We start from the raw sequence: 27130 nt of genomic DNA, 5'->3' as shown, positions 1-27130 counted from the left end.
CAAATGAACGGAAAAAAGTTATAAGCGAAAAACGTGAATTACGTAAAAATTATACAATTAACCAGCCTGTAAAACAATCTTCCCTCCATTTTTATGACTGTGGAAACTAATATGTTATTGTAGATAATATTTAGCATCTATAGTGATAAATTCAGCTTGCCGAAATAAAAAGTCGCGTCCAACTCTACATTTCCTGACCTAGTTGTTTGAGGTTAGACTACCCTGTCTAGCGGCGGAGTATGATAATTACGAAAAAAAGAGGTTAAAAACAACGGAATTTGAGAAAACTTACGATATGTGTTTCCAAAGGTCAAGGTTATATTTGAATACAATATTTATGACTACGTAGTTTATATCCCAAAAGATTTCTCATAATTTTTGTTACACACACACAGGATCTTATTGTACAAATAGATCCAAATAATAAATCACACATCATGATTAACATTACTTTAATGCACGATCCATAGTACGTATAGTATCCGATACAAAAATACATGCTAACAAATACAAAAATAAATACAAAACACAGCATTGCATAGACGGAATACAATTGCGGTAATACTAGTTCACTTAGTGGGGGTGATTTTCAGTAGTTCGCACAACTTTTCGTACACTTTCGAAAAGATTTTCGTGTATCCGCTGTTGGTCAGGTGGAGGTAGTCGTGCATGATGTGGTGGGATATCGTCTGGTCGTTGCCTACTATGTGGTCGTCTATGACGACGATGTGCACGTTCTCCGTGGTCTCGTCAGCGTTGACTTCGTCGCAGAACTTGTCTAAGAGGAAGGTGTTGACGTGGTCGTTTCTGTCCCGGTACGGGTTGGGGTACTGACCTCTGGGCAGAAGGGTCTGAAACGTTGAATAATAACGTTTAAGAATAATATTCATAAAATAAGCTGGAATACCTAATTTGTATATACTCGAGAAAAGACGGTGTAAATTTACATTATGTGTATAACTCGTATTAAATTCTTGAAAAGATACAGTAAAATATCAGTTGATGTAAATTTACGTTTATGTTGCAAATGTAAATGTAATTTCACAAATACAATTTCCATTAAATTGATGTGGGTACTATGCTTCCGTAGGTTTAATGTAATTTCCATGTAATTTTACACTATGGCCAACAAATTCAACTATATATTACAGTTCATATAATTACTAGAAAATAGTTAGTTCGTAGTTTCCTTCACTGTAATTTCACATTAACAACTGCGGTGATTCCACAATCAAGATTCGGGCGGCAAATCCCAATGTATTTAATAATCAAATATGTATTCACATTATATTTGCAATATATTGAAAGCTTTTTCGCAAAAATGCACCATAAATAGATTAAAGTTGTGATTTTACATTTGTGTCACAAATATGTTCGATTATAGAGACATAATTATATATTCTGTATATTTAATGTAATTTATTTATAATTTTATAATAATTTATCATCGAAATTGCAAGATATTTCTTTACACTATCACCAATAATTCGCTGAATTTTTAAATTTTATTATTTTTGTCGCTATCTTCAATTATAGAATACAATTGTAATTTTACAATAAAATTACATTTTCTTGAGTAACTGGTAAATTTAGCAAAAATTTGAATCATTTGTATAATTTTAAAAAGCTCGAAAGCAATATTACAAAATATTTTTACAGCCACTTTAAAATTATGTAATTGTCAATTTACATTATACTGCTGGCAGCAAGTAATCTAAACTCAATATTAGAGCCATTTAAAAAAATAAAACATGATTTTATAAAGCAGGACAAGACTTTCCATATGATGTATCATTCGACTCTGTAGGTTCTATAGATTTAATGTAATTTCCTTGTAATTTTACACTAAGGCCTGCCAATTCAAATAATTATTATAAAATTCGTTTAGTAGTATAGGATGAAAAGATTGGGTATCATATTGAGATTTTAAAATGGGAATACATTGGTTTGTAATTTCCTTCATTGTAATTTCACATTAACAACTGCGGTGATTCCACAATCTAGATTCGGGTGGCAAATCCCAATATATTTAATAATCAAATATGTATTCACATTATATTTGCAATATATTAAAAGTTTTTTCGCAAAAATGCACCATAAATTGTTGTTGTGATTTTACATTTGTGTCACAGATCTGTTCGATTATAGAGACATAATTACATATTTTTTCTAAAGTTTAATGTATTTTATTTATAATGTTTTAATAATTTATCATCGAAATTGCAAGATATTTCTTTACACTAAACTATTATCAACAGTTCGTTGAATTTAACAATTTATTATTTTCAATTTATTGTAATTTATCTCCAATTATAGACAGACTTGTAATTTTACAATACAATTACATTATTTTGGGTAACTGGCAAATTTTACAAATATTTTTATCATTTCAAATGTAAAATTTTATCAAGATTAAAAGTAATTTTACAAAATATTTTTAGACATTTTACAGACATTTTTTAGACAGAAGTAAAACATGATTTTATAGAGGAGCACAAGACTTTCCGTATGATGTATCACTCGACTCAATTCCCCATAAAAAATCAGAAGTGGGAGTGAATGTGACGTCGTAATATGACCATGTACCAAGTTACCGGAGGTTAGGTTTTCACTGTGTTAGAACACACTGTATGATATGGCATTTATAAACTTGACTGAAAAAGGAAATGCATGCTGCTTATTATTGCAATATATCTCATATAATAGGGACTAATCTCTAATAAAGTAAGAATTTAAATTGACAGCACCTACGTGTTTAGCTTTTCTTTAACAGCCAATTCTAATACGGTTTAATTAAGTGATAAGTAGAGCGTAAAGGACGGCTATAAATTTTCGTTCTAATGCGACGTACGTGCAAATTAACACACTTAAAAAAATGCGACCTGATAGACTACATAAGGCAGGTAGATAAAAAGATTGATAGATTGTCACTACTCTGTACTTATAGTAATTTATTTTACATGGATCAGAAATAATAACTATACTTACTATCCTTAGTTTTAATTTCATGGAGATATAAAGGGTGTTCCGAAAGTAACGTTGATTTGTGCGTCATTTTCATTCCGAAAAGTTGGCAGTATTGTGCGGGGTCACATGTTGTAGCAAACTTGTTGCGGTTAGACAAAACGGAACGCTATACGGCGAATGAGCGAGTGAAGATTATGAAAATTTCATTACAAGTACGGAGAGTGTGTAGCTGAGACTATGCGCAAATTACGTGGATTTTCTGTAGAAGGAACGCTCCTAATGAAACAAATGTGGAAAAATTAGTTGCCAATGAAAAAATATATTGTGTTATAATAAAAAACTGAAAATTCTAGAAAAATGTGTGTACATAAAAAACTATCTACAAAAGAACACTTTACAAATTTCAAATATTTTCACAAACAAAAAAGTTATAGGGTAAAAAATGCCCTGTATCTCTTACACGAATCTTGATATCGAGATGAGGTTTTTGCCATAAAAATTTTCTGGAAAACCGAGCCCGTGACACCTCAACCACATATTTTCTACCTTTCCGAGAAATGTTACAAACTTACAAACGTTCTAAAAGTGTCGAATTTCGCCCACCCTGCACAATACTAGTTCGAAAGAGTATTTAATTTCAATAATTTTTGTTATGCACCAATGTCAGGTTTACGTCAAATCGCATACATTTTTAAAATAACAAATATAATAAAATTAATTGATTTGTTTTGATTCTGAATAAATAGAAGAGGTTTCAAATTTGATGAATATATTTTTTCAATGAGTTTTAAGATAAGAATTGTCAGGTTTATTTAAAAGATTTAAATGAAAATCACGGGAATATGCATTGCATTCGTTTTTACACGATTTTTAGAAAAAATATTGCTCTAGCGAAAGGCGGATATCTATATTTTCTATACAAAAGATGATTAAAGTTCGATATACATCTACACCACTGTACTGTGATAGTTGGTAAGGATATCTGACAAGGATTTATTGAAAAATAAGCGTTCCTCTTTTCTCAGATAACCACATCCTACAAAAATTTTAAATCAAATATTATTTTTTATCTACTACATTTTTTGTTAAAATGGTGATGTGAATAACTTGATTTTTTTTCTTTTATGAGTAATTCTAGTAAAACATAGGTACCTCAATTTTCTACCAAACGAGATAAAATAAATGCAAATTTTACTTACGGGTACAACAATTAAAACATTTCCCAGTCTATGCTTAATCTCCTTGATTATCTCTACAATCCCTTCGAATATTTCGTGAGGCGTACAGTCTGTGATATTATTCGTGCCTACAAATAACACAACGGCCTTTATTTTCGTATTGAACTCCAATTCTCCATTCTGAATCCTCCACAACACATTTTCAACTCTAAAAAATAATACTTTTGCTAAGGCTACAAAATAACTATTATTTTATTCTTGGTTGGTTGGTTCATATATTTTTTTTATTTGTAACAGGTGAAATAAACAGATACACTCACCTGTCACCTCCTATTCCAAAATTTATACAATGCAGAGAGCTAATTTTTTCAGTCCATAATGTGCTAAATTGTAATTGTTGTATTATAGAATCTCCAATGAACAGTACTTCCGGTTCACTAGATTTTGCCTGCTGGACGTAACGATTGTGCTAAAAATTAAGAATTTTACCAATATATGGAAGAAACAGAGGATCGGGTCATAGGTTTTGAAGGGCAATTTTCCAACAATCTCATCAACAATCTGCACGATTGTAATATATTATTTTGATTTTTGGGATTCAAAACATTGGTGAAATTTATAGCTAACAGAACAATTAAAAGAATTTTCAAGCGTTGTAAAATTTAATGACCCACAAGCTATACAATTTTGAACAATGCGATGAATATTCACTACAAACGTCAATATGACAAAAAAATTTTACATCTATTAACGATGCATCCATCAAAAAGTTAAAAAAATTGACTCGCTTTCGAGAAAGTACGCACTTCCAAAGCTCTAGCGTTACAAAAATAGTCTAGTTATAATAGCAGGTAATTTTAATATCGATGGAAGTGATAAGTATAATATTTATCGAGGTCACAGGTGCATATCTATGTCTGTCTGCCTCTGATCTGAAACTTTGCATCGATCAATTTATTCGATACGTGTCGGTGAACAATCCAGTTTTTTGCCAAGGGACGTTGGCATTGCATTTCATTGTCGTTTGTGCGTGTGTGAGGGGGCTTGACGCTGTGCTTGGTATGGCACGTGTTTTTATGGCAGTCAGTAGCATTGCGTTTTGTGAGAATAGAGCGGCACACTACTTGACCACATATTTAACCTATTTCTGCCACTACAACGCATATTGCCCATTATTGGCATAATATTTTATTGTCGCCACAGAGTTTTCGATGTCTAGGTACTCATAATATACTTCCTAGTAATTTGGAAAAGACAGGTATAAGAGCATGAGTAGTTTGTATCATACCCCAGTGTGAGAAAACATATGTGTCTTCACTTTTGAATTATATTATTAAAAATATCCGAATGGTTTAATCAACATTCGTTTGGAATTAAATAATAATAAAATAGAGTATATTCCATTTAAACATAGCAGAAAGAAGTATGAATATGTAAAGAAAATAAAAATTAATGGATAAATATTAAATGTTCAGTAAATTTAGAATTTATGGGAGTTGCTATTGACGAGCATTTATCTTGGAAAGATCATATATGTATGAGTGTTACATGTTACATGGAAGGCTTAGTACAATTCCCGATGTTTTATTTATTAACTATCTGTAATGTAAAACACGTTTTCTTGTTTTTTAAACTTGCACCAAACTAACTTTACACTAAATTCTTCTACGCTAGGTGAATAGACTTACAAAAACCATTCGTAATAATAAAGAAAAAAATAAAAAAATAACTACTCATACTTCGAGCATTTTCCAGATGTTTTTCGGTAACAGATACAGTCGCATAAAACGACGAAGCACTTAAGTGGACGAACTAAATAACAACAACATCCTCAACACCTTTCTCATAGGTCATAACAATCCACACAATGACCTTTAGTTCCTTAATTACCACTTTATTTCGTTTATTGTCGCGGATGATCTGGTGACTTGCCCCCATAAATTTCGTCGAATTATGTATATCCAAGAATTACTCAGAAGTTGACACTTTCTAAATTACCTTCAAGGTCGCTTAAGGTGAACATCACAAAATAGTGCATGTACTCTGCTGATTAAATCTACTTTTTCATAGTAAAGAGTAACGTATCACTTTTAATCACTTGGAAATAAATTTACACTTGGAAAAATATACGAGGTTTGATCAAAAAGCAATGGGAATTCTTAGTTTTTATAACATCCCCTTCAAAGTAGCCCCCCTGTGATGTTATTACACTTACAGCAACGTAGTTTCCAAAAAATTGTCAAAAACACTGAGATAAGTTTTATTCATTTGTTCGCTAAATTCAAACTAAGCATGATACCTGCTTAAAAATTGTCAGGTACGTCACTGACAGTGCTGTCATTACACAAAATAAAGAATCAACTCGATAGACAAGATATAACACTCGCAATTCGCAAACTCCCGTTACTTTTTGCTCAAATGTCGTATGTTGCACTTAGTGGATTTAAAGTGCCGCTTTAATCATTATTTTAATGGTATAAAGTGTCAATATAAATCTTTAGGAATGAAATTTAACACATTTTTTTATATTCTGTGGATTAAAAATGCTGTTTTAATCATTTTTTTACAGAGTAGTGCCATTTTCAGTCCTTAGAGAATAAAAGAACTGTTTTTGCACTTTGCGGATTTAAAGTGTTGTTTTAATGTGCTGTTGGTTGCATTGATTCAGTTTAACTCGGCGCTTAGGTAATTTGATATTTGTCCTGCATTTGAAAGTTTTGTGAAAAACTAACAGTAAAGGGAAGCCTTATTACTTGAAACTTATAAGGCCTTTGGACAAAATGTATGTAATATATTTCATTGAAAGATTAAAAAAACCTAACAATTTTTAAATATCACGTCAACTTCAAGAAACCTGTCTCAAATATGGCCTCGTTATTTTTATCCGTTTCTACAGTTCTTGGAAATAAACGTAACAGAGGACTGTAAATGAATATTATCTCCAAGTTCACTAGACCGTAAAACTTCACGGTTCAATTGTGAAATTATTTCAACTAGAATATTTTTTTAAGGAAAATATAGAGGAAATTAGGAACAAAATATTTTAGAACAGCTTTTAAAGGTAAAATAGTTAAGACAACAGTACCTATGCACAAAGGATACATTGCATTTTTGATGTTCTACCAGGTCTGTTAAAAAAATAACCGAACTTTTTGATTGGTTGGCAGCATTGCGTTGCGCATAACCTCTTCTCTAGCCACATGTTTTTGAATTGTTGATATCTCATTTAGTTTTCACTCAAAAGTGTGCGAATAGAAGAGGGAGTATTTTGAAGGAGACAAGGATCAATTAACAGTCTTAACTTAAACTGTCAGCAACATAACTTTCTGCAGTTGCAGCTGATTTCCACCCACCATGTCTCTTGACTGCTAATACATCAACTCCTGTATTAGCCAGTATCGTTGCCGATGTGCTTCGGACTGAATGGCTTGTATATGTTTCAGGATGTTCTAGTTTCAAAAACTGTGCAATCTTATTAGGAATCATAGAAAGGATATTCTTACCGACTGGTTGGTTGTAACATCTACCTGCTTGATAGCGCATAAAAAAGCGTGAAATTTCAGTTTTAATTTCCAATCTAATCTTGATATATTTCTTGAGAATTTCTAGGTGAGATACAGAACCCTGATGAGAGGTAATTGTAAATGTACGTGACATACCATTTTTAGAATTTGGAATTGTAACTACAACGTCATCGAAATTTTTGAAATTGACGTTGTCCAAAGTAAGTTTGCATAACTCATCAGAACGGCATGCTCCTGCAATGCCTAAGGCCGTCACTACCTTCATTAGAAAATATGTGTTATTGGGTGCCTCAACGAGAAAATCGTTGTTGTATATTCACAATGAACTTTAAATTATTACTAATTAAAGTACATTTTAATTATTACATGTTTACTTTCGTTAATTTATTATTTTGCACATAAAAATTTATGAAACTTAAGAAAAAATCACGAATATATTTTGTTGTGGGTAGTCTTTTATTTCCTTAGTTTATTTCCTCTCTTTTGAAAATATTCCTAGCAGTACCCAAAGTTAATTGTTGTATTGGTGCTATTGAAAGCAAAATCAGTCTCAAAACTGCTAGTTATATCGGTAATTTTTCATTTGCGGAAAGAATTAGAGTTTACATTTTTATGAAATAATAAAAAGGTGAATTGGCGGGTTAATTTTGCCTACCTAGTTTTATTTTTAACATATTAAATTGGTCTCAAAAACAAGACAAACTCGTTAAATGGTCGTCACCCGATTTTAAAAACAAGACGTAAATTAAATGATTTAATCTTTGATCTGAATGATATAAAGCGCGTTTAAAAATGTAAAATGGTCGATTTTTTAAATTTGTGTGATAAATACTATAATCAATGGATTGTGGACATAATAAATTTAATTTAAAGGTATGTTGCGCGTAATTTATATAAAACATTCTTCAATCAAATCCCACTAAGTATTGGACAATTATATTCAAATATACAGGGTGTGCGGAAAATAGACATAATAAGAATAAGATTTCTTATTTGGAGTTTCAAAATTTATGGAAGATGCCCATTGAACCAATTTTGGGATGTGATTTTCTGAATTCAACTGAACTTTTTTATGGTTTCGAAAATATTTTTTTGAGAACATACAAATGTTTAAAAAATAATAAATAAAATGTTTACGTGTATTATTACTTTTTTTTAGCATTTTCCAACATATTTTGGAGCATCAAAGATCTTCATTTCATAAAAGGTTCGAATTGATGGACACTTTTTCGAGTTATTCCAAAAAAAAAACAGAAATTTCTCGGGAATTTTGACGCACTCTGTCGGCTAAATTAAACGATTTTGAATAAGTAGGTTGGGATCACTATGAGCCAATGAATCTTTGATCCAATGTTGTACAGGATTAGCCACTATAATCTGACAATTTATTGTGAGTTTATTATTGAAATTATAAAAAAGTTTCTGATACAAAAATTTTAGCTTTTTCATGAATTTTTGTAATACAGTATTAGAAAAAACAAAAATAATGGAAATCACTTAATTAAAGAAAACATTTTTTTTTATTCGTTAAACCTTTCTCTTTTCAAAAATATATATGTTACTGTTTGATTCAGGACTTTTCGACAAATTTCAGTGTAAAACTATTTTTGAAAAAACAGGAGAGACATTTATGTCTGACGAATCGCAGTGGCTATGGCCGAGGCACGCGGAACAAACAAATTACTTCGACAGAAGTTTATTTATCATTATTAATTTATTCCCTATAAGAAATTATTTTAACAAAAAAATAATGTTTAGTGAGAACGTATTATGTATTTTTGAAAAGAGAAAAATTTAACGAAGCTAAGTATCCGCGAATATATAGGATATTCCATTAAACATATTTTTTCTTTAATTTAGCAATTTCCATTATTCAATTGCTTTTCTAATACTGTAATATAAAAATTCATAAAAAAGCTAAAACTTTTGCATTAAAAACATTTTTGTAATTTCAATAATAAACTCACAATAAGTTGTCAGCAAATATTATCCTTGAATTTAATATTACTTTTTTTAATATCCGCGAATTCATTTCGATACGTCGCCATTCGACTGAACTAAAATTCAAGGGACAATTGGGAACAACAAATTATAAAAACACGTAACGTAAACATTATTATTAAACCAAAACTATTCGAAACAGATTAATTTTGTTTAGTAGGCGAGTAGATTGATGTAAATAAATCAGTCTATTTCTGTTTACTATCCCCCAAGTGCGCCTATTAATTTTTATTAAAAACTTCCTCAGCAAAAACCGCTCTAGAGTTACTCACCGACATACCTAAGCAATTTTGCATGCAACTAAATCGCACAACGATAAAAATACAGCCGACATTGTTTTCAAATGCAAACTATTGTGCAACACGGTTTCTCTTCAAATAAACACATTTTTGCTTTAAGTATTTCATCACTTTTGAGTTTTTGAATTACTGCTATATTACTATAGACAAATTTGAGGGTGTTTATGACGGGGCGGATCCAGAGATGGACTTTTGGGGGGCGTTTGTACATAAAAAGAAAGTTATGGAATCAAGAAAACTGAGATACATGTTTAAACAGACAATTTTTAATCTTTATTAATTTATCTTACTAAAAAAAAGGTTATGCAGTCAAGAAAACTGAGACATGTTTAATCTTTATTAATTTATTCTGTTTGACCTTTGATTTGATCACTTCAAAGAGCAAATTCCAGACGGTTTTATAATATTGTGGGGTATGGAGGTATTGGGGTTTATTCTTATGATTGGTGTGGACATTGTCTTATTTGTTACTTACTTTCATGTATAAGGCATTAGCAGATACTCACGTTTATAAAGTGAGATTAGTCATTATTTATTTATCAAATCAGCTACTGAAAAACAACAAATTGGTCTGAGAGGGAGATATTTTTGAATTTACAAACCAGTATTTCGGATTTCCATTCCATTTTTTTAAATAAATTTAGAACTCATTGCCTCACCATTATACATAATATTTTAACATTATTTTGTTGAACTCTGTTGAAACTTAACAAATAAGAAGAGTAAATACAACATTTATTAGTTTTATTTTATAAGGACTTTATATTTAAACATTTTATTATAGTATAATAAGTGTTTCCTTTCTTGTTTTCTCTTTGTTTTACGCAGTTCAGGGATGTTGCGAAGTCTCATAAAACTAGGTTTTAAACAATATACATTTCATAGTTTTAGTGTTTAAAATGGTCTATCTTACGGTACTGATGAATTTATTGCATTGATATATTAGCATGTGGGGAGCGTTACCTAAATTCTGTCACAGCATATGCCAAGCGGTAGCTTATGGGAAGGAAAGCAATGGTATAGTCTTTCCGATCTCAATTGAAGAACGCAGCAACTCGGCATTGAAATATTTGAAAAACTTGTTTCCATATTTATTTAGCCATTCCTATATACAGGTCTGATCGAACTAAACGTGAAAGTGGTAGAAATGTATACCCCCAGTTGAAGAATGCGCGCGGGGGCAAACGGCGTATAATACAGCCGCACTGAGCGACTGGCCAATAAATCTCAGTTGTTTACAAACGGTTGACAAATTACCTAGCAGTGCAGTGCATCAATGCGGAATTTGGTGTGAGTCAGGTAATTTTAATTTATTATAGGCACCTTCTATTAATCATTCATATTACGAAAGGGAGAAAATAAGAGGGATATTTTGTTTACTATTACAACATGGCATTTTGGAGACTTTTTGAAACAGAACAAAACGAAATTTACCATCAATATAATAAAATTGTTTGAAGACATATGTTGTTGGCCAAATGAACATATAATAGAAATTTTCATAATAAAATATATTTATTTTCTTGGGAATTGGGTTCTGGTGGATAGTCGGTTAAAAAAAGGATAAAAGAAACAGCAGCGATTTCTTTCTTGACGTTTCGTTCCTGATCAGGAACTTTTTCAAAAGGCTTTTATTGTTAAAATTGTTAGTTAATTAAATAAAACCTGAACAACAACCATTTTCCGTAAAATTTTTTTAAAAAACTGCATCAATTATCGTATATTGGACAAATAATATTATTGTGTTTTTGTTCCTAGATTTATTTTAGCGCGAGTACATTTGGATTCTTTAAATATTTTGTTGATATTTAATATGATTAAATACATAAAATTTTATGTGTTTTGCGGCTCCACAGCTCTTATGGTAAAACCGTCACTGAGTGAACTTATTATTTTGTCCAAATTGTTAGGACTTAAAAATGCACAATATTTTTTGTGTTGCCATAATTTTTTGATAAGAATGCAATTGAGCTTAAATTTTAGGAAAACAAAGAAAACACTTTAACAAACATGGATACGAATCGACTTTTAATAATTTAAACTTTCGATGATTTAAAAAAATTTTGAACTTAAACTTTTGATGATTTAAATTCGGATTGAACTTATAACTATGTCCAGCACTGTAGATGTTACGGTTAAAATCGTATTTTCCTCGCTTTATTAAAGCTGCCTCAAGCGGCAGAACGAAATTTGTAATCGCTTTCGACACGTCTTTAAGTACAGACCAAAACAACAGGCATTGGCTAATAGCTGTTTTACATTTACAATTTATTCATAAATAAATTGACGAAGTTCTTCATGAATTAATTCATGAATTAATTCATGAATTAATTCACAAATTTATTGGTAAACAGTGTGGTTTTACACTGCTACAGACCTTGTCAAGTTTTTTGACGTATGAATAAGTTCTACCAACGAATCAAAGAAGCAAATAAATTTCAAAAATGTCACCTTTCCACTCATAATTGTAGTGATACAACAGCGGTACCGTTCTGACACGTATTATATAAATATTAGTTTTTTTAAGTAACAAATCAGTAAAAACAATGCGAAACTAGTACGACGCCACACAATTATTTACATATTCCAATAACATAACCTCATTACTGATCTGAGGCCGGAAATCTGTTAGGTTGGTACTTCTGAACTTCACGAAGAAATTGACAAAAATTAGAACATGCTCTAATTCGTCGAGAACTTGATGAATAAATTCATGAAGTTACTTGACAGCAGATTTGGTGCATTACACTTGTCCAGTTTCTTGATGAAGCCACTTCATGAATTAATTGATCAATAAATTGTCAATGTAAAACAGCTATAACAAAATCCTCGTTTTGCATTACGTAGATGTAGACTGCGCGTCTTTGAGGATTTCCGGTCACGTAATGGCGGACCTTGAAAGACAAAAGGCGGCCCAGGTAGGCCAAGTTTTTAATTCTCAACATGTTGGTGAGTTGAGAAGGACCGAACGGAAATTATTCGGGCATTCAAAAACTGGTCTTCTTTGTTTATAACACTCTTAAGTTAGATATATATATATCTCTTTTTGAGATTTCGGAATATGAATATGAACTTGTTTTTTATTTAAAATATATATTAAAATCGCCAAAAACACCTCGTACATTGTTTTGTTTTTGCTATATTTTAGATATTTTAAGAAAATGTAGTAAATTCTTCCTGTCTATATCTGTTTCACTTTCATTTGTTCTCTCTATATACAGGGTGGTCCAGATTTTAATAATAGACAAACTTCGGGAAACTACTAAACAACAAAAATTAGCATCACTTTGCTCTATGAACAGGCGCAGAAAGCCACCGTTTATGAGATACAGGGCGTTGAAATTATCAAAAATAAAACAATTTTTTTAAATATCTGGAAAACCATTTTATCCAAATTTGGTACACATTTTTTTTTTTTCAAATATTTCTCCTAGTTCTGTATGTACACAGTCCAAATTCAAAAACCAGTGGCGGAGGAACAAAGATATCGTTTCATTATTTAAAGTAAAATTTCTACGCCACTGAATTAATTGGTAATATAAATACATTATGTAACGGTCTGAAACAATCCGGATCAAAAAAGTCTTTTATTTTTGTCGAAAAGTGAATGGTTTACGAGTTATGAGACATACTATTCAAATAAATAAAACGTTGAAATAGGGAAAAATAAAACGAATTTGGGTGGTCCAGATTTTAATAGACAATCTTTGGGAAAGTACTAAACAACAAAAATTAATATCACGTTGCTCTATCAACATAGCCGCCGAAAGCCACCGTTTATGAGATACAGGGAGTTGAAATTATCAAAAATATATATTTTTAAATAACTGGAAAACCGCTTCATCAAATTTATCCAAATTTGATACATTTTTCAATATCATAGCAAACATGTCGAGTTCAACTTTCAAGTAACACGAACAACAAGTAATGTTATATGAAAAACAAATAAATTAAATCAATTGCAAAGTGTCCATCTCCAAACTCAATGCACTTTTGCCATCTTTTGGTTATAGAATTCACAGCAAAACTGGATTTTGCTTCAAATTAGTATAGGCCTCATTTAGCCTTTGCACTATCTGGTCTCTATTTGCTATAAGAACGGCATAAACGTCATTTTTCTAAGTTCCCCCAAATAAAATAATCTATCTAATCTATAAATATTTAGATCAGGTGAACTAGGTGGCCAAGGTATGGGCCATTCCGACCAATCCATCCGTTTTGGTAGTTGTTTGTCAGCCATTCACAAACTACCTGGCCAGAATGTGCTGACGCCCAGTCCATTTGAAACCAAGTCCCGATTCGTTGGTCCGAAGGTATGTCCTCCATCAACTGGAAGAGGCTATTGCCCAAAAAATTTAAAATCAGATCGGAATTTAGTCTAGGTGGCAAGATGTTTACTTGGATAATGTTTCATAACTCGTAAACCATTCACTTTTCGACAAAAATAAAAATGTTTTTCCATCCGAAATGTTTCAGATCGTTACAAATGTATTCATATTAGCAATTAATTCAGTGGCGTAGAAGTTTTACTTTAAATATCCTTGTTTCTCCGCCACTGATTTTTGAATTTGGACTGTATGCATACAGAACTAGGAGAATTATTAAAAAAAAAATGTGTACCAAATTTCAATAAATTTGATGAAGTGGTTTTCCAGATATTTAAAAAAATGTTTTATTTTTGTTAATTTCAACGCCCTGTATCTCGTAAATGGTGGCTTTTTGCGCCTACGTTCATAGAGAAAAGTGATGTGAAGTTTTGCTGTTTAGTACTTTCCCGAAGTTTGTCTATTAAAATCTGGACCACCCTGTATAAGGCATCCCTCTTCATTGCGGCGAAAATTGGTTAAATCCAAAGTAACTAGAATAACGCAATATGGGATATTACTTTGTCTTATTAAAAGCTGTTCTAAACCAACATCTGCGACCTTAGAAAGGTTAAAGGGGTTGAAAATTGCCACCCTTAATAATTTTCTCATTGTATCTTTGCATAAAGTTGAAAATTTGCATTTAAAAAAATGTCACTTAAAAACTTAGCTCATTTAGAAACATTTATGTCTTCTTTTCACAAAAATTTTGAGTAAAGAAATAAAAAAGCTTCCTATGTTGCATATCTAAATCGATAGACAGGTAGAAGAGGAGCACAACCTCGGCCTCTACGGTCTCCAGATTGAACCCCTCTCGATTTTTTTTATACAGTTGGTTTATACGTGTAGTCGATTTTTCCAATTGCAAATTTTCGATTCCGATTACAAAAACCATTAGAGGCCGTGATTTTCCATTCACTTCAAGGGTCGCAGATCTAGGAAAGCTTTTAAGACAAAGGCTAAGACAAAACATCCCAAAGTGCACTATTCTGCTTCTCGAACTGTGAGAAATAAAAACTGAATATTATCCTCCCCCTTTAAAGGGGGATTTTACTAAAAGGCACTCGACCAGCAAAATAATAGTTTCTAAAAGACATTATGGGGATTGTACATTAATGTATTTTTTTTATAATTCATACGTTTATAGCATTCCTACTTTATTACTCCTGCTTATAATCCTAAAATAAGTGAACATGCAAATGCCATTAGCGCAACAATGGTTATGAAACTCGTAAAGTGAAAATACAATTCTAACAAAACGACATACTTATATTCTGACATCTTTACGAGACGTTTCCTAAAATCATATTATTTAACAATTATATATATTTTTCAGTTTTGCAAAGTTACCACATTGTAAATATTATTTACAAAATTAACATTTAATAGTTCTGTTATTTTATTGCTAGTTATATTTATATAGACGACGAGATTAAGATTTGCCATGGTCATTACAGTAATTATAATCAAAATTTATGTTTGTAAAATAAAACTATTAGGTACTGTAGATGTTCGTTAATAATCTCATGCTAAGTTGTAGACTGGTATAAATTTTGATTATTATGGTAATTTTTGATGTGTGAACTGTGAAAACTGCAGGTTTCTAACTCTTACGGTTTATAAGGTATCTAGCTTCATTTAGAAAGCTGAATCGTGATTTTTTCCAAAAACAACCGATTATCTAGAAAACGGTAAGTTCTAAACACCATGTACATTTAATAAACTCTACATAATATTAATCAAGTATGTAGTTATGTAGCGCTCACGCGAAATGGAACACCCTGTAAAGCTAAAAATATTTTCTTTACATAGCCCACATGATTCCAGACAACTTTTATTAAAACCATTTTTTTATAAATTTTATAGTTGCAGAGTTACACAAGAATCCCTCTTAGGTGGAACCCCCTCTATATCATTTTTGCTATGATTTAAAGTAACTAAAAGAAAACACCATTTTACATAACAAACAATAGTAATATATATTAAGATTAATTTGACGTCTAAGAAGGAATGTGAAAAATGGTCATATCAACTTCTCTTACATCAAAAACTATTAAGTTCGGTAGGTACTGCTGTTCTAGAATGTTTTTTTGCAGTTTTTCATTGAGCTGCGAATATTTTCTCACATAATAGCCATTCTGCCACAAGGTCGTCCAAGTTATAAGGGGGAAGGATTAAAAGGAGTAGTTATTTAATTTACTTAAATTAAACCTTAAGGAGAAAATAACAGACCATTAGCGCATATGCAGTATGAACTTTTCTATCTGCATAAAGCACTGCAATTAGTTTGATTAAATGACTCTGATGTAATGTATATAAGGTTCAAGAGCAACATTAGTTTATCTCAAATCGTTTTTTATTACGTACCATGTTTAGAAACGTTTTACTGGAAGAGTATGATATGTTAAATACTTTAGGAGCCTATAAATGTACGTAGTACATATACTATTTTCGCATCTTGTATTGTTTGGCATTCTGGATTCTAGAATAATTTGGAGGGTAACTCAGTATACTGAGTTACAGCACTTAGGCCCCAATGGGCCTCTTGTGCATCCTCCCAGCGAGAGATGAGCCGTCAACCAACCTATCAAGGAGAAAAAGGTGATGCCATTGCTCAGGGGCATCTCCCTGATGTGGGCCATAGATGGCAACCGTTCTCCTAGCACAAATTCTCTCATTGACGAGTTACCAGTGCACTCACAAAGTACATGGACAACTGTCCCGTCTTCCTGCTCCCAACCTCTACAGAGGAGTGTTTCGCACTTCCTCATATTGTAGAGGTGTTTCCTTAGCCAAAAGTATCTTGTTGAATACCCGTCACCAGGCGATGACTTACCCTGGACATAGCTAGGTACTTTTTGGCTGTGTCTTTGCTGGGGTATCCTAAGAGCTTCTTAGCAAATAGACAGCTGTTTATTTCATTTCATCGTGTTCTAAACTCTTTGTGGGTGTTATTTCAAAACATGACAACGAGAGCATACAGGGACCGGGTCCAAATATATCTAGACCCGTTGCTCTCCTAGTTAGTTTGTCAGCTTCTTTATTGCCATTGCACCGGTCGTATCCCTTAAGTCAGCATACAGATATGTTGTTGCTAGCTGAGGCCACCACCAGCGCTTGGTAGCATTCCCATACTGATCTGGACATTATCTTCCGATTATGCAAGATCAGTACCTACTGATTATCTACTATCTGTGTAGATTCAAATATTTTTGCCCGTTATCTGCCTGCTGGCAATTTCTTTAGCAGCTATGGTTATACTTGCCAGTTCTGCTTGTATCACTATGGCATGTACATGCATAGCCCACTGATATCTGATGTGTAGGGATATAGAATAGATCCCACATCCTGTACCTTCTTTCCTATTTGATCCGTCAGTGAAAATGTTAATTACACCCTCATTGGCGCTCTTTTTTTTTTCATTGTCAAACAAATAAACATTCCTTGTTAAACAAATGTACTCGATAATTTCACTCAATGGATTCACCTTTATTGATTTCACTCACACCGATTTTTTTTACAGTGTACATCCACAAACATGTGTCTAGGGACATGTACTTATTATCGAAGAAAGAAATATGCACAGCTTGTTATTCACTAGTTGTGACCAATTTAACGTCGCGGACAATATTTATTATTTATTACTCTTTCTTATCGAATTGAAACAGTAACCTCTCCTACATATAAAAGTAGAAGCTGGCGTTATGTTTACATCGCGCATCGGTTTGATGTAGATAAAAAGTGTAGATTGATATACTGTTACATGTTTGTGTTGGTATTTACACGGAAATATACAAAGGCGGTACAATTTTCGTTTCACCATCGTTATTATTCAAACATTTTTCCGTATCAAGACATGTTTTAATCTATGAATACAGGGTGGTCAAGGTTTTAAGGTGGAATCGTCATAAGGCGATTGAACAAATTATTTTACGCAAAAAGTTTCATATCAACGTGGGTTAGCTTTGTTTTCGAGATACAGGGTGTTGAAATTAGAAACAAATATCACATTTTCTGAAATATCTGTCAGGATGTTTGACGTAGACTGAAGAAAATTAAGCCAATGATTTACCTGAATAGAAATAAAAACCTGTTGATTTGATTTACAAATGTCAATCAGTGGCGGAAATACGGAATGTCAGTACCATTCACAACCTCAGAATTGCTACGCCAATGAGTATTCTACAAATTCCATTGGTGCTTTTCATTATCAATAGAATTTATAAAAGAAACTAGCCGTTTTAAATTTCAATTTTTTTTTTTTATTGAGCTTACAACATTCTTAGGTAAATCGAAAATAACTAAATAATAAACAAATTTATGGGAAATTTTGTTTAGAAATATAACGAAATATATCAAAAGAGTTCAAATAAGCTCCTTAAAAAATTAAAAAACTCTACACTAATGGGTTTTTAACTTTTGACTCATTCAAAATTACATTTTTATTAAAAAATTCCACTGACTCGTAGGATGTTGAATAAGTTCGCGCTGTTTTTTTGTAAAAATCAATGCTTTATTTAAAGTAATTTGTTCTATCACCTGACGAAATGTCCGCCTTAAAATCTGGACCACTCTGTAAGTATATGTGTTACAAAGTCGTCGTAATTTTCCCTGACCTGGAATTTTTGAGGAAGTTCCTTATCGACAAACTAAAAATATTTTTAAATGTATTTAATACACGCCTAATGTTGACTTTGGTGCTATGTAGATATTTTTATATAAATTTTTAACAAAACCAATAAAAATCGTTACATTTGTGGTTTTTGATTTCTATAAGTCTTCTTGGAATTTGTTTCTAGTAAATAATAAATAATCATTTTGTAGAATCATGAAATATTAATAAACCGCAACCTATTCTATTATTAGAATACCATAAAACGTTGGAAACTGCAACGAAAAGAGTAATTTGAGTAAGAATGTATAATCCAGCACTTTTAAATATATATAATTAAAAAATATACAGTATTATAAGATTTGCACGAACTTAGTTGTCTGTAAAAGAATGAAAAATACTGATCTAAACATACTGTTATGATAAAAAATAATAATAACTAACAAAGACCTTACTAAAACAAACAGAAAAATAATATATGCAAATAAAATAGTTTTTGTTGAATCAATATTTAGCAGGGTAGTAAATTTTTACACTACAACTCGTCAAAAATGAAGGAGCATTTTTCTCAGTCAAATTTGTGAATATACAGGATTATTACTTATACAAAAAAAGAGAATAGATGCGTCATGAAGAATGGAATCAATATCGTAAAAAATTTTTTGTAAAATCTATATAGTTTCCGAGAAAAAAATTGTAGTATTTTCAACTTTTACATCGCTAGGCTACTGTAGTCTCTAACGTTATTCGCTCACATGGCCCCAAGCGATTCCGAATACTGAAATCCGAATTTACAATCGTCGTTGCGATAGTGTTTACAAAAGATTTTTTAGTAGTTAGTGTCAAAAATGGCTTACATGTATAGCAACTCGGAGTTGATGGATATCGTTTTAATTTATGGCGAAGCAAGACAACATTTGTGTTATAGTGAAGCATTTCTGTTACGGTGAAGCAAGGCAACATTTGTGTTAGTTCGTAGAAACATGGTAAGACGGTTTAAAATATGTTTACGCGTCGGTGGACAAAATTTTGAACAGTTGTAACATCAGGTATGTCAAATTATTTTATTAATTAAAACCACAAATAAATTTTATTAACTAATAATAACAATAGCGACAAAAGCAGTTGAATTTGCTGATATAAAATAGGTGTTATAAATTTTATTTATTTCTTAAAATTTTTTGTCCGTTCATTTTTATTAAAGTTTGCCGCCGTGTCGGTCGCCGACTGCATGCTTTGCCTTGCATAAGGTCAGGTTTTACAATAGACCAGTTTTCAGTGCCGTGCAGAAGTATATTTTCAAGTCATTTTCGAATTGCATTTTGATTTTTTGAGTCCCCTGTACATTAAATTTTTTTTTGGATAATTCAGCCTGTATACATAATAATATATAAACATTTGCTCATGAAGCTATAATTTTTATATTATTAACGTTTAAAAACAATGTTATACAGGTATATCTCTAAATACCTTCTGAATAAATGAAGATACTGAAACGAAATTTTACGCATGAATAGGAGGTAAAACAGATAAGTCTCTGCCCAAACCAGAAACGTAGATCTGACTCCCAGCAGTACAAACATATTGGAATCATATTTTTTTCACATACCTATATGACAAGATGAAAATTATTCTTTTACCATCACTATTACTATATAAATAATAAAAGAATTAGTTTTTTTACGATTTCAATAGTTCTGGTATCAAAATGGGCACAAGAAAGCATATTTTGAGTTAATATTGCACAATTTATAATATCAAAGTGTAGACAGGAAAATTGTGGACCACCCCTGTCTGAATTTTTATTTTTCCAATTTTTTAGTTTTTATTTAATCCCTTTTGAATGACGACCAAGGCAGAGGCGTAGTGGTTTTTGTGAATGAAAAAATCCCTCAAATATATTAGTTAATTAAAATATTACATCGGTGATCTGGTACAGCCATACAGTGTACACTAAAATACATGTTATCCTAAAATTTAGCAGTTTGCACAGTTTTTTATGACTCAATATTTATCTTTATTACTTCCTTAATCGCTGTCGTAACTGACAAGATTAGCGTGATGAACTTTCTTGTAAATAAAAATATTTTTACTACGTTTACTCAATGTAGGAAAAAATGTAATCATGGAACAAAAAAAATAAATAAATTATATCGTTTTATTTTTCAGGTACAGGGTATTGACAATTGATAATAAATTCACACTGTATTTTAAATATTTCAGTAATTACCAAACACTTCAATAAACCAAAAATAACTTAGTCCTATTTATTTCACAAAAAGTTAATAGATTTTTTTTGGAAATATAATTTTATATAAATATAAAAAAAATCATTACATTTTTTTTCAGTGTTATGTCTGTCCCCTGTCCCCTGCTGCCCTTTACAATCTGTAATATTCATGGGCGTAGCTAGAGGGGGCAGGACTGTGCACGGCCCACCCCAGAAAGCCCAATGCTTATCCCAGGGAAAAGATCCAATAATATCTCATCTTTTTCATGTATATACAATATATCATACCAAAAAATTGTTACATCTTGGTGTCACCAATATTAATTATTCGTTTACAATGAACAATTACAAACCGTTACGCCTACGATCAAGATAATGAAACTGCTGATTGGTTGAATAGAATCTAGTGAAAAATTACACCAATCATAGCCAGTGAAAGAGAATATTGTGTTTTGACGTAGTCTTGAGCTTATTGTTTTAATAACACAGGTTAACATTTAGATTGAAAAAAACATCTGACTCTACCTAGGTACCCAGGGGTTTTTGGGGTCGCCGATTCCGATATCTAGGCCGGTTAAGCCCTATCACGTCAAGTGCAAGGTCATTTTAGGTCAAACTAAGAAAGGGTGGTTGAAAAAAATCTGAAAAAATTCATACATAGGTTTTTTTGGCCGCTGAGTCTGAATCCGGTGTCGGTTGACCTCTATTACCTCATATTCAAGATCGTTTGAAGGTTCAAGTAAGGATAGAAGGTGAAAAAATTTGGGACATTTTTTTTGGAATGCTCACGCTGTTTATCTGTCTGTTCATCTACCTGCCATTCTGCCTTTATACCTGCCTTTCTATCGGTTAACCTCTACCTTCAAATGACCTTGAACTTAACGTGATAGAGCTTAACCGACCTTGGCATCGGAATCAGCGGCCACAAAAACCCTTGGGTCCCTAGGTAGAGTCCGGTGTTTTTATTTCAAACTAAATAATAATTTTTAATTTTACTGAAATTTAATGGCCAACATGAGGAAATAAAATTATTGTTCCGAACAAAATTACTGGTTATGTGGCTTGTAATCATTTATGAAACCTCTGTATCTCCGCTACTGATGTACGCATGTATACAGTGTGACCAATTTCAAATGGAAACACCTTTGTAAAAAAAATACTGACCAACTTATATTAGGATTATTTTTGAAAGGTAGAGTTTAAAAAATTCTATTGCATCTATAAACATGTGAATCCATTTGTGACTACTACAAATCAAAGGATATATTTTTCATGAAATATGGTACAAACCATAGACAAAATAGACTGAACTGTAAAGGCAAGCCGGTGAAGCCAACCGTCAGCCCAACCTCAGCCCAGCCAGCCTCGCGCTCTCAAGTCGTTGTTAGACATTCGAGGTGTTAACATCGTTAGTATTTTATTAAACATATTGTTTTTATTTGTGGGGCAGTGTATCGTTGACGATTGTAATAGCAGATCTGATCACAATAGTGCTGAAATTTCATTCTTTAGGTAAGTAATAACATAAACATATTTTATACCATTTCGACGGCTTCGCGCAGCATTCTCTATCTCACATGCATTTATTTCCAGTGTTGGCTTCATATTTTTTAGTGTCACGTTATTAACTGATGTAAATATACAGGCTCATATTATCAACCGGTTATTTACAATTAGTTTTTTTGTCACAATTGGTGTTTATTTTCATGATGGCTATTAAAAATAATTATAAATATTGAACCCTCAAAATATAATTTCAATAATAAACATACATTGATATTAAATTACAGGTAATTAGTTACTGAATAAAATTGTATTAGATACCCATTTTATTCTCAGGTTTTCTAAAGAGGGTGGAAATGAAATTGGAAAGGATCAAAGCCATTAAAAAAAAAGATTGGGCGCTCTCAAAATCGTCTGTTATATGTTCTTTACATTTTCAAGTTTATTATTATTAATAAAAACGGCGCTAGAAATTTATCCAAAAATGCAGTGCCAATTTTAAACTTGCCAAGAGTGATAAGCAAACTGTCGTTTAAAAAAGAAAAATGACAATTTAAGAAATAGAAATAATAATATATTTTTTTAATAACTCCTATAAAAACAGTACATCCAAGCTACAGAAAAATAAAATTGTGTATCATGTAATAAAAAGCTTTTTTAATGTGAATTTATTTTAAAAAATATGGATAAGAAGGACTGTACGTGAAAAGTATATGAAGTTAAAATATTTAAATCAGTGAAATCTACTAAAAGACAAATATTAAATAAACTAACATTACTTAGAGGACAATAAATATATTTAAATTATTTTGTAGATTTATTTAAACAAAATATTAAAATATATTATTTTCTGAATTCCAAACTTGAAAAATGAATATTTGTCATAAGTGTAAAAATACTGTTTAATCCGGACCTGATCAAAGTATGCGCGGTCAGATTACCTCACACACTCCACTTCCCCGCAATTTGGCTTCATCGGTTCCCATGCTTTGGGATAGGAAACGTACGCTCTAGGTGCTCTGTGGGTACAAAGCATGTTTAGGAGGTGCAGGATCCAGTGGCGTAGTCAGATATTAAATATTCAAAAAATTCGCTAACCAATTTTTGTCTAATTTGTCACAAAAGAAATTAAGATAGGCTTTGATAACTGAAAATAAATTCAAATTATATCTTATTTAATGGACTTTTATAAGCTCTATCTTTAAAAAAAAACGAATATTAAATCGATCATTAAATATTTATTTTATAAAGATGTTTCCATTTGAAAAGGGTCATTTTAATTAAATAAATAATTGCTTATTACTCCATTTTTTATCATTCTAAATTGAAGTTTTTAAAAATGCGAATATTTTCAAATTTCAACATCTTATATCTCGTAAGTGGAGCATAATTAGAGTTGACACTTTTTATTTTTATTTTTTTAAGGAATCAGACTGAATTTTTTCGCAATAGCTATTAATGGATATCCCTACATTTTAGACAAATTTCTAACCTTAAACGTCATTGTTTTCAGTTTAATATAACCAGAAATTAAGTTTATTACAACAATCATTTTCGTGTAAGGGAAACAGAGCTGGGCAAAATATTTTCAAAATGTATTTAAAATACAAATTACAAAACACTAGTACGAAAGTGTTTTAAAATACTTTACTTCTTTGGCAAAGTATTTTAAATATAAATTACTTAGTATTTAAAATAATCCCACTAAACACGAAACGTAAATGAAACGTTGCAAATGAGATGTTTTACTAAACATTTGAAACATTAACTAGAAACGTTTCTGTTTCATTACAGAAATGTAGCACTTGAAAACTTATTTAGTGAAACATAGCCGAAACGTTACAATTGAAGAGAGTTTGAAACATTACTCGAAACATTCCCTTTCGATCTCGGAAACATAACAGACGAACAACCCTTTGCTATTTTTGCTTATCTTATGGAACTATCGGCATTAGTTAAATTTTGCTCTCAATCCCCAATCCTTCTCAAGCGTTAGTTCATTTGCCTTTGTTTATATAAAGAGATAATTAGAAAAAAAAATGTGGTAGCATATTTATAACACAAGTCTAGAAAAAATGTATGTTCGTGACTTGCGTAGACTGCGCGTAACAGCCCGAGTTTATTTGTTTCCCGTGTGTCGTTTCAATTCGTATTATGTTATTATGTTAGGTTAGGTGTGCGGTTTGTCAGTTTGCTTGGTTTCGTTGTTATTCATCTTTACTTTGACGCTATTTTATGTGATAATTTGTAGTGTGTGCAGTTGTGGTTATTGTAAGGTGCATATAAAATAGTGAATATTGATGCAAAATGTTTAAAACGATATGTGTAGAGATTTCCAATTTTGCGTCTCATCTACCTAAATATAGTTATACCCACTACCTATTACAGACAAGAAGGGACAAGAACTAAGAAAATGGAACAACAACTATACGTTTCGATATAATTTGAAGAGCAACTACTTAGTCAGTGAGAACTATTTGAAATATGGATGAATCAAGTGAATTTTTTTATTTTATATTTTGTACAAATGTTTATATTTGTTTATGTGTATAGGCATGCTTAAATAAAAGAGTTTAGGTATACCTACAGATATTTACTTTGACAAGATATCATTTTGTATCCTTATTTCTGCTGTATAATTTATTATTATTATTATTAAAAGGATATATGTAATATTGACCATGCGTAGAAGAAATCATAACTTTATATTATTTACCTACGACCACTACTGTAAATACTTAAAAAGTTGTGCGTTTTTTTTACCGTACGACGTAATAGGAATCTTGCATTGATCGCAGACGGTGTGTTTTTAAGTATTTAAAGTAGTGGTCGTAGGTAAAGTATAGTACATAATACGTGGTGTAATGCAATTACGCACTCATAGAATTACGCACTCGCCGCTACGCGGCGACGTGCGTAACTTTTCCATTGGTGCGTAAAATGCTTTTTACAACACTTATTACGTAATATACTATTTTCAGTAATGTTATTTGTTTTTCATGTACCTACCATTTCAAGATTCATAATCATAACTAACTTTTTCTAATTATCAGTTCGTCATTGTTACCATATTCATGATGGTCTCAACATTAGAAAATTTCCATTTCAGAAGCGTATTTGAACAATATAAAATGTGTAGTTTTTTTTAATGCTTCTGATATTGTTTTGTGATATTTTTATTTGTACGATGAATGGCAAAATTCGTAATCCATATTAGAAACTTTTTTCAGTGGCTTCTCAAAAAGAAAGAAATTCTTAGTAAAAGTTGCCGCATCCCCAAACTAGAAGAGCATATTTATTTTTTTTAATATACAATGTAACTTTTTTTAGTTCGAATTAAGTCATTCACAATACAAATAAAAATATCACAAAGGAGTATTAGAGATATTTAAAAAAATACTCACACTATTTATACTATTTCAAAAACGCTTTTGAAATGAAAATGATCTAAAGTTGAGAGCATTATGAGAACAATATGGTAATAAAATTATTATGTTACTCAAACATTTCTGAAAATATACTGAAACGTAAAACAAAAATATCGAGGGCATAAATGGAACATAAAAAGAATGTTACTGAAACCAATTATTTGAAACGTTTCATTGGAAACGTATTTTGGGGAGGACATCTTGGGCTTCTAGAACGTTACCAGAAGGTTGCATGGATTTTTTATGGAACGTTTCAAGAAAAATGGAAACGTTTCTGAAACATGTCAGAAACTGAAAAATGTTTAGTGGGATATATTAAGCATGTTGACTATTAAATATATTGAAAATATTCATTAACAGTATTTAAAACATTTTTGTGAAATATTAAATTAATTAAAACAAAAGCATTTTAATTACAAAATACTATTTTCTAATTAAAATACTATTTGGTATTTTTTTGTCAAAATACTACCAGTTCTAAAGGGAAACATATATTTTAATTTTAAGTAGGTACTAATACGTGTTTGTTTGATTGAAAAAAAAAATCAAAACAAAATTACAGACTTCTTAAAAACCTGGGATTATAAAAACAACAAATTCAATTAAAACAGCAAAGCGTGCGCGGTGAGAAACATAGATTCAACTGTTGGAAAATTCGATTGTTTCTCGAAAATCGATACAGAAATCGTACTTACCATCGATTTCCACCTGCCATCCCCCACGACGTCGTCCGCCGGTTCGGGAATCACACACGGGTTCATGTCTGTACGAGCGAGAAGTAAACAAACCCACGAAAAACAATCGACGAAACCTGTCGCGATAAGCTCGGCCTACTAATGACGTTCCCCAATTTCCTGCCTCTCACTATATTACTCCTGCTGGCGTCCCCTTGGTGCGGACCGGTTGCACTCATTCATAACATCTCCGATTTGTTGACGGTGGACGGGCGGCCAGTCGCGTGAGTTGGAAAAAAAAAGAAGCGATAACGACTAATGAGAGTCGTTTGTTGTGCTTACACGTACTC

The 27130-nt window shown here is 31.5% G+C and overlaps 1 protein-coding gene across 1 annotated transcript; it reads right to left on the bottom strand.

Moving 5' to 3' along the window:
- Positions 1 to 435: 435 nt before the first annotated feature.
- Positions 436 to 27130, bottom strand: LOC108912157 (platelet-activating factor acetylhydrolase IB subunit beta). Its single transcript, XM_018717327.1, has 4 exons — positions 26802 to 27130; positions 4466 to 4614; positions 4167 to 4353; positions 436 to 851 (listed from the first exon to the last, which is right to left on the bottom strand). The coding sequence occupies exons 1-4, from the start codon at positions 26865 to 26867 to the stop codon at positions 570 to 572; spliced, it is 684 nt and encodes a 227-aa protein (XP_018572843.1). The 5' UTR covers positions 26868 to 27130; the 3' UTR covers positions 436 to 569.

The sequence above is a fragment of the Anoplophora glabripennis genome, unplaced genomic scaffold (genome assembly GCF_000390285.2).
Source record: "Anoplophora glabripennis isolate ALB-LARVAE unplaced genomic scaffold, Agla_2.0 scaffold514, whole genome shotgun sequence".
Taxonomy (NCBI): domain Eukaryota; kingdom Metazoa; phylum Arthropoda; class Insecta; order Coleoptera; family Cerambycidae; genus Anoplophora; species Anoplophora glabripennis.
Note: the sequence above shows the minus strand (reverse complement) of the source record. Positions and strands in the feature narration are given on the sequence as shown.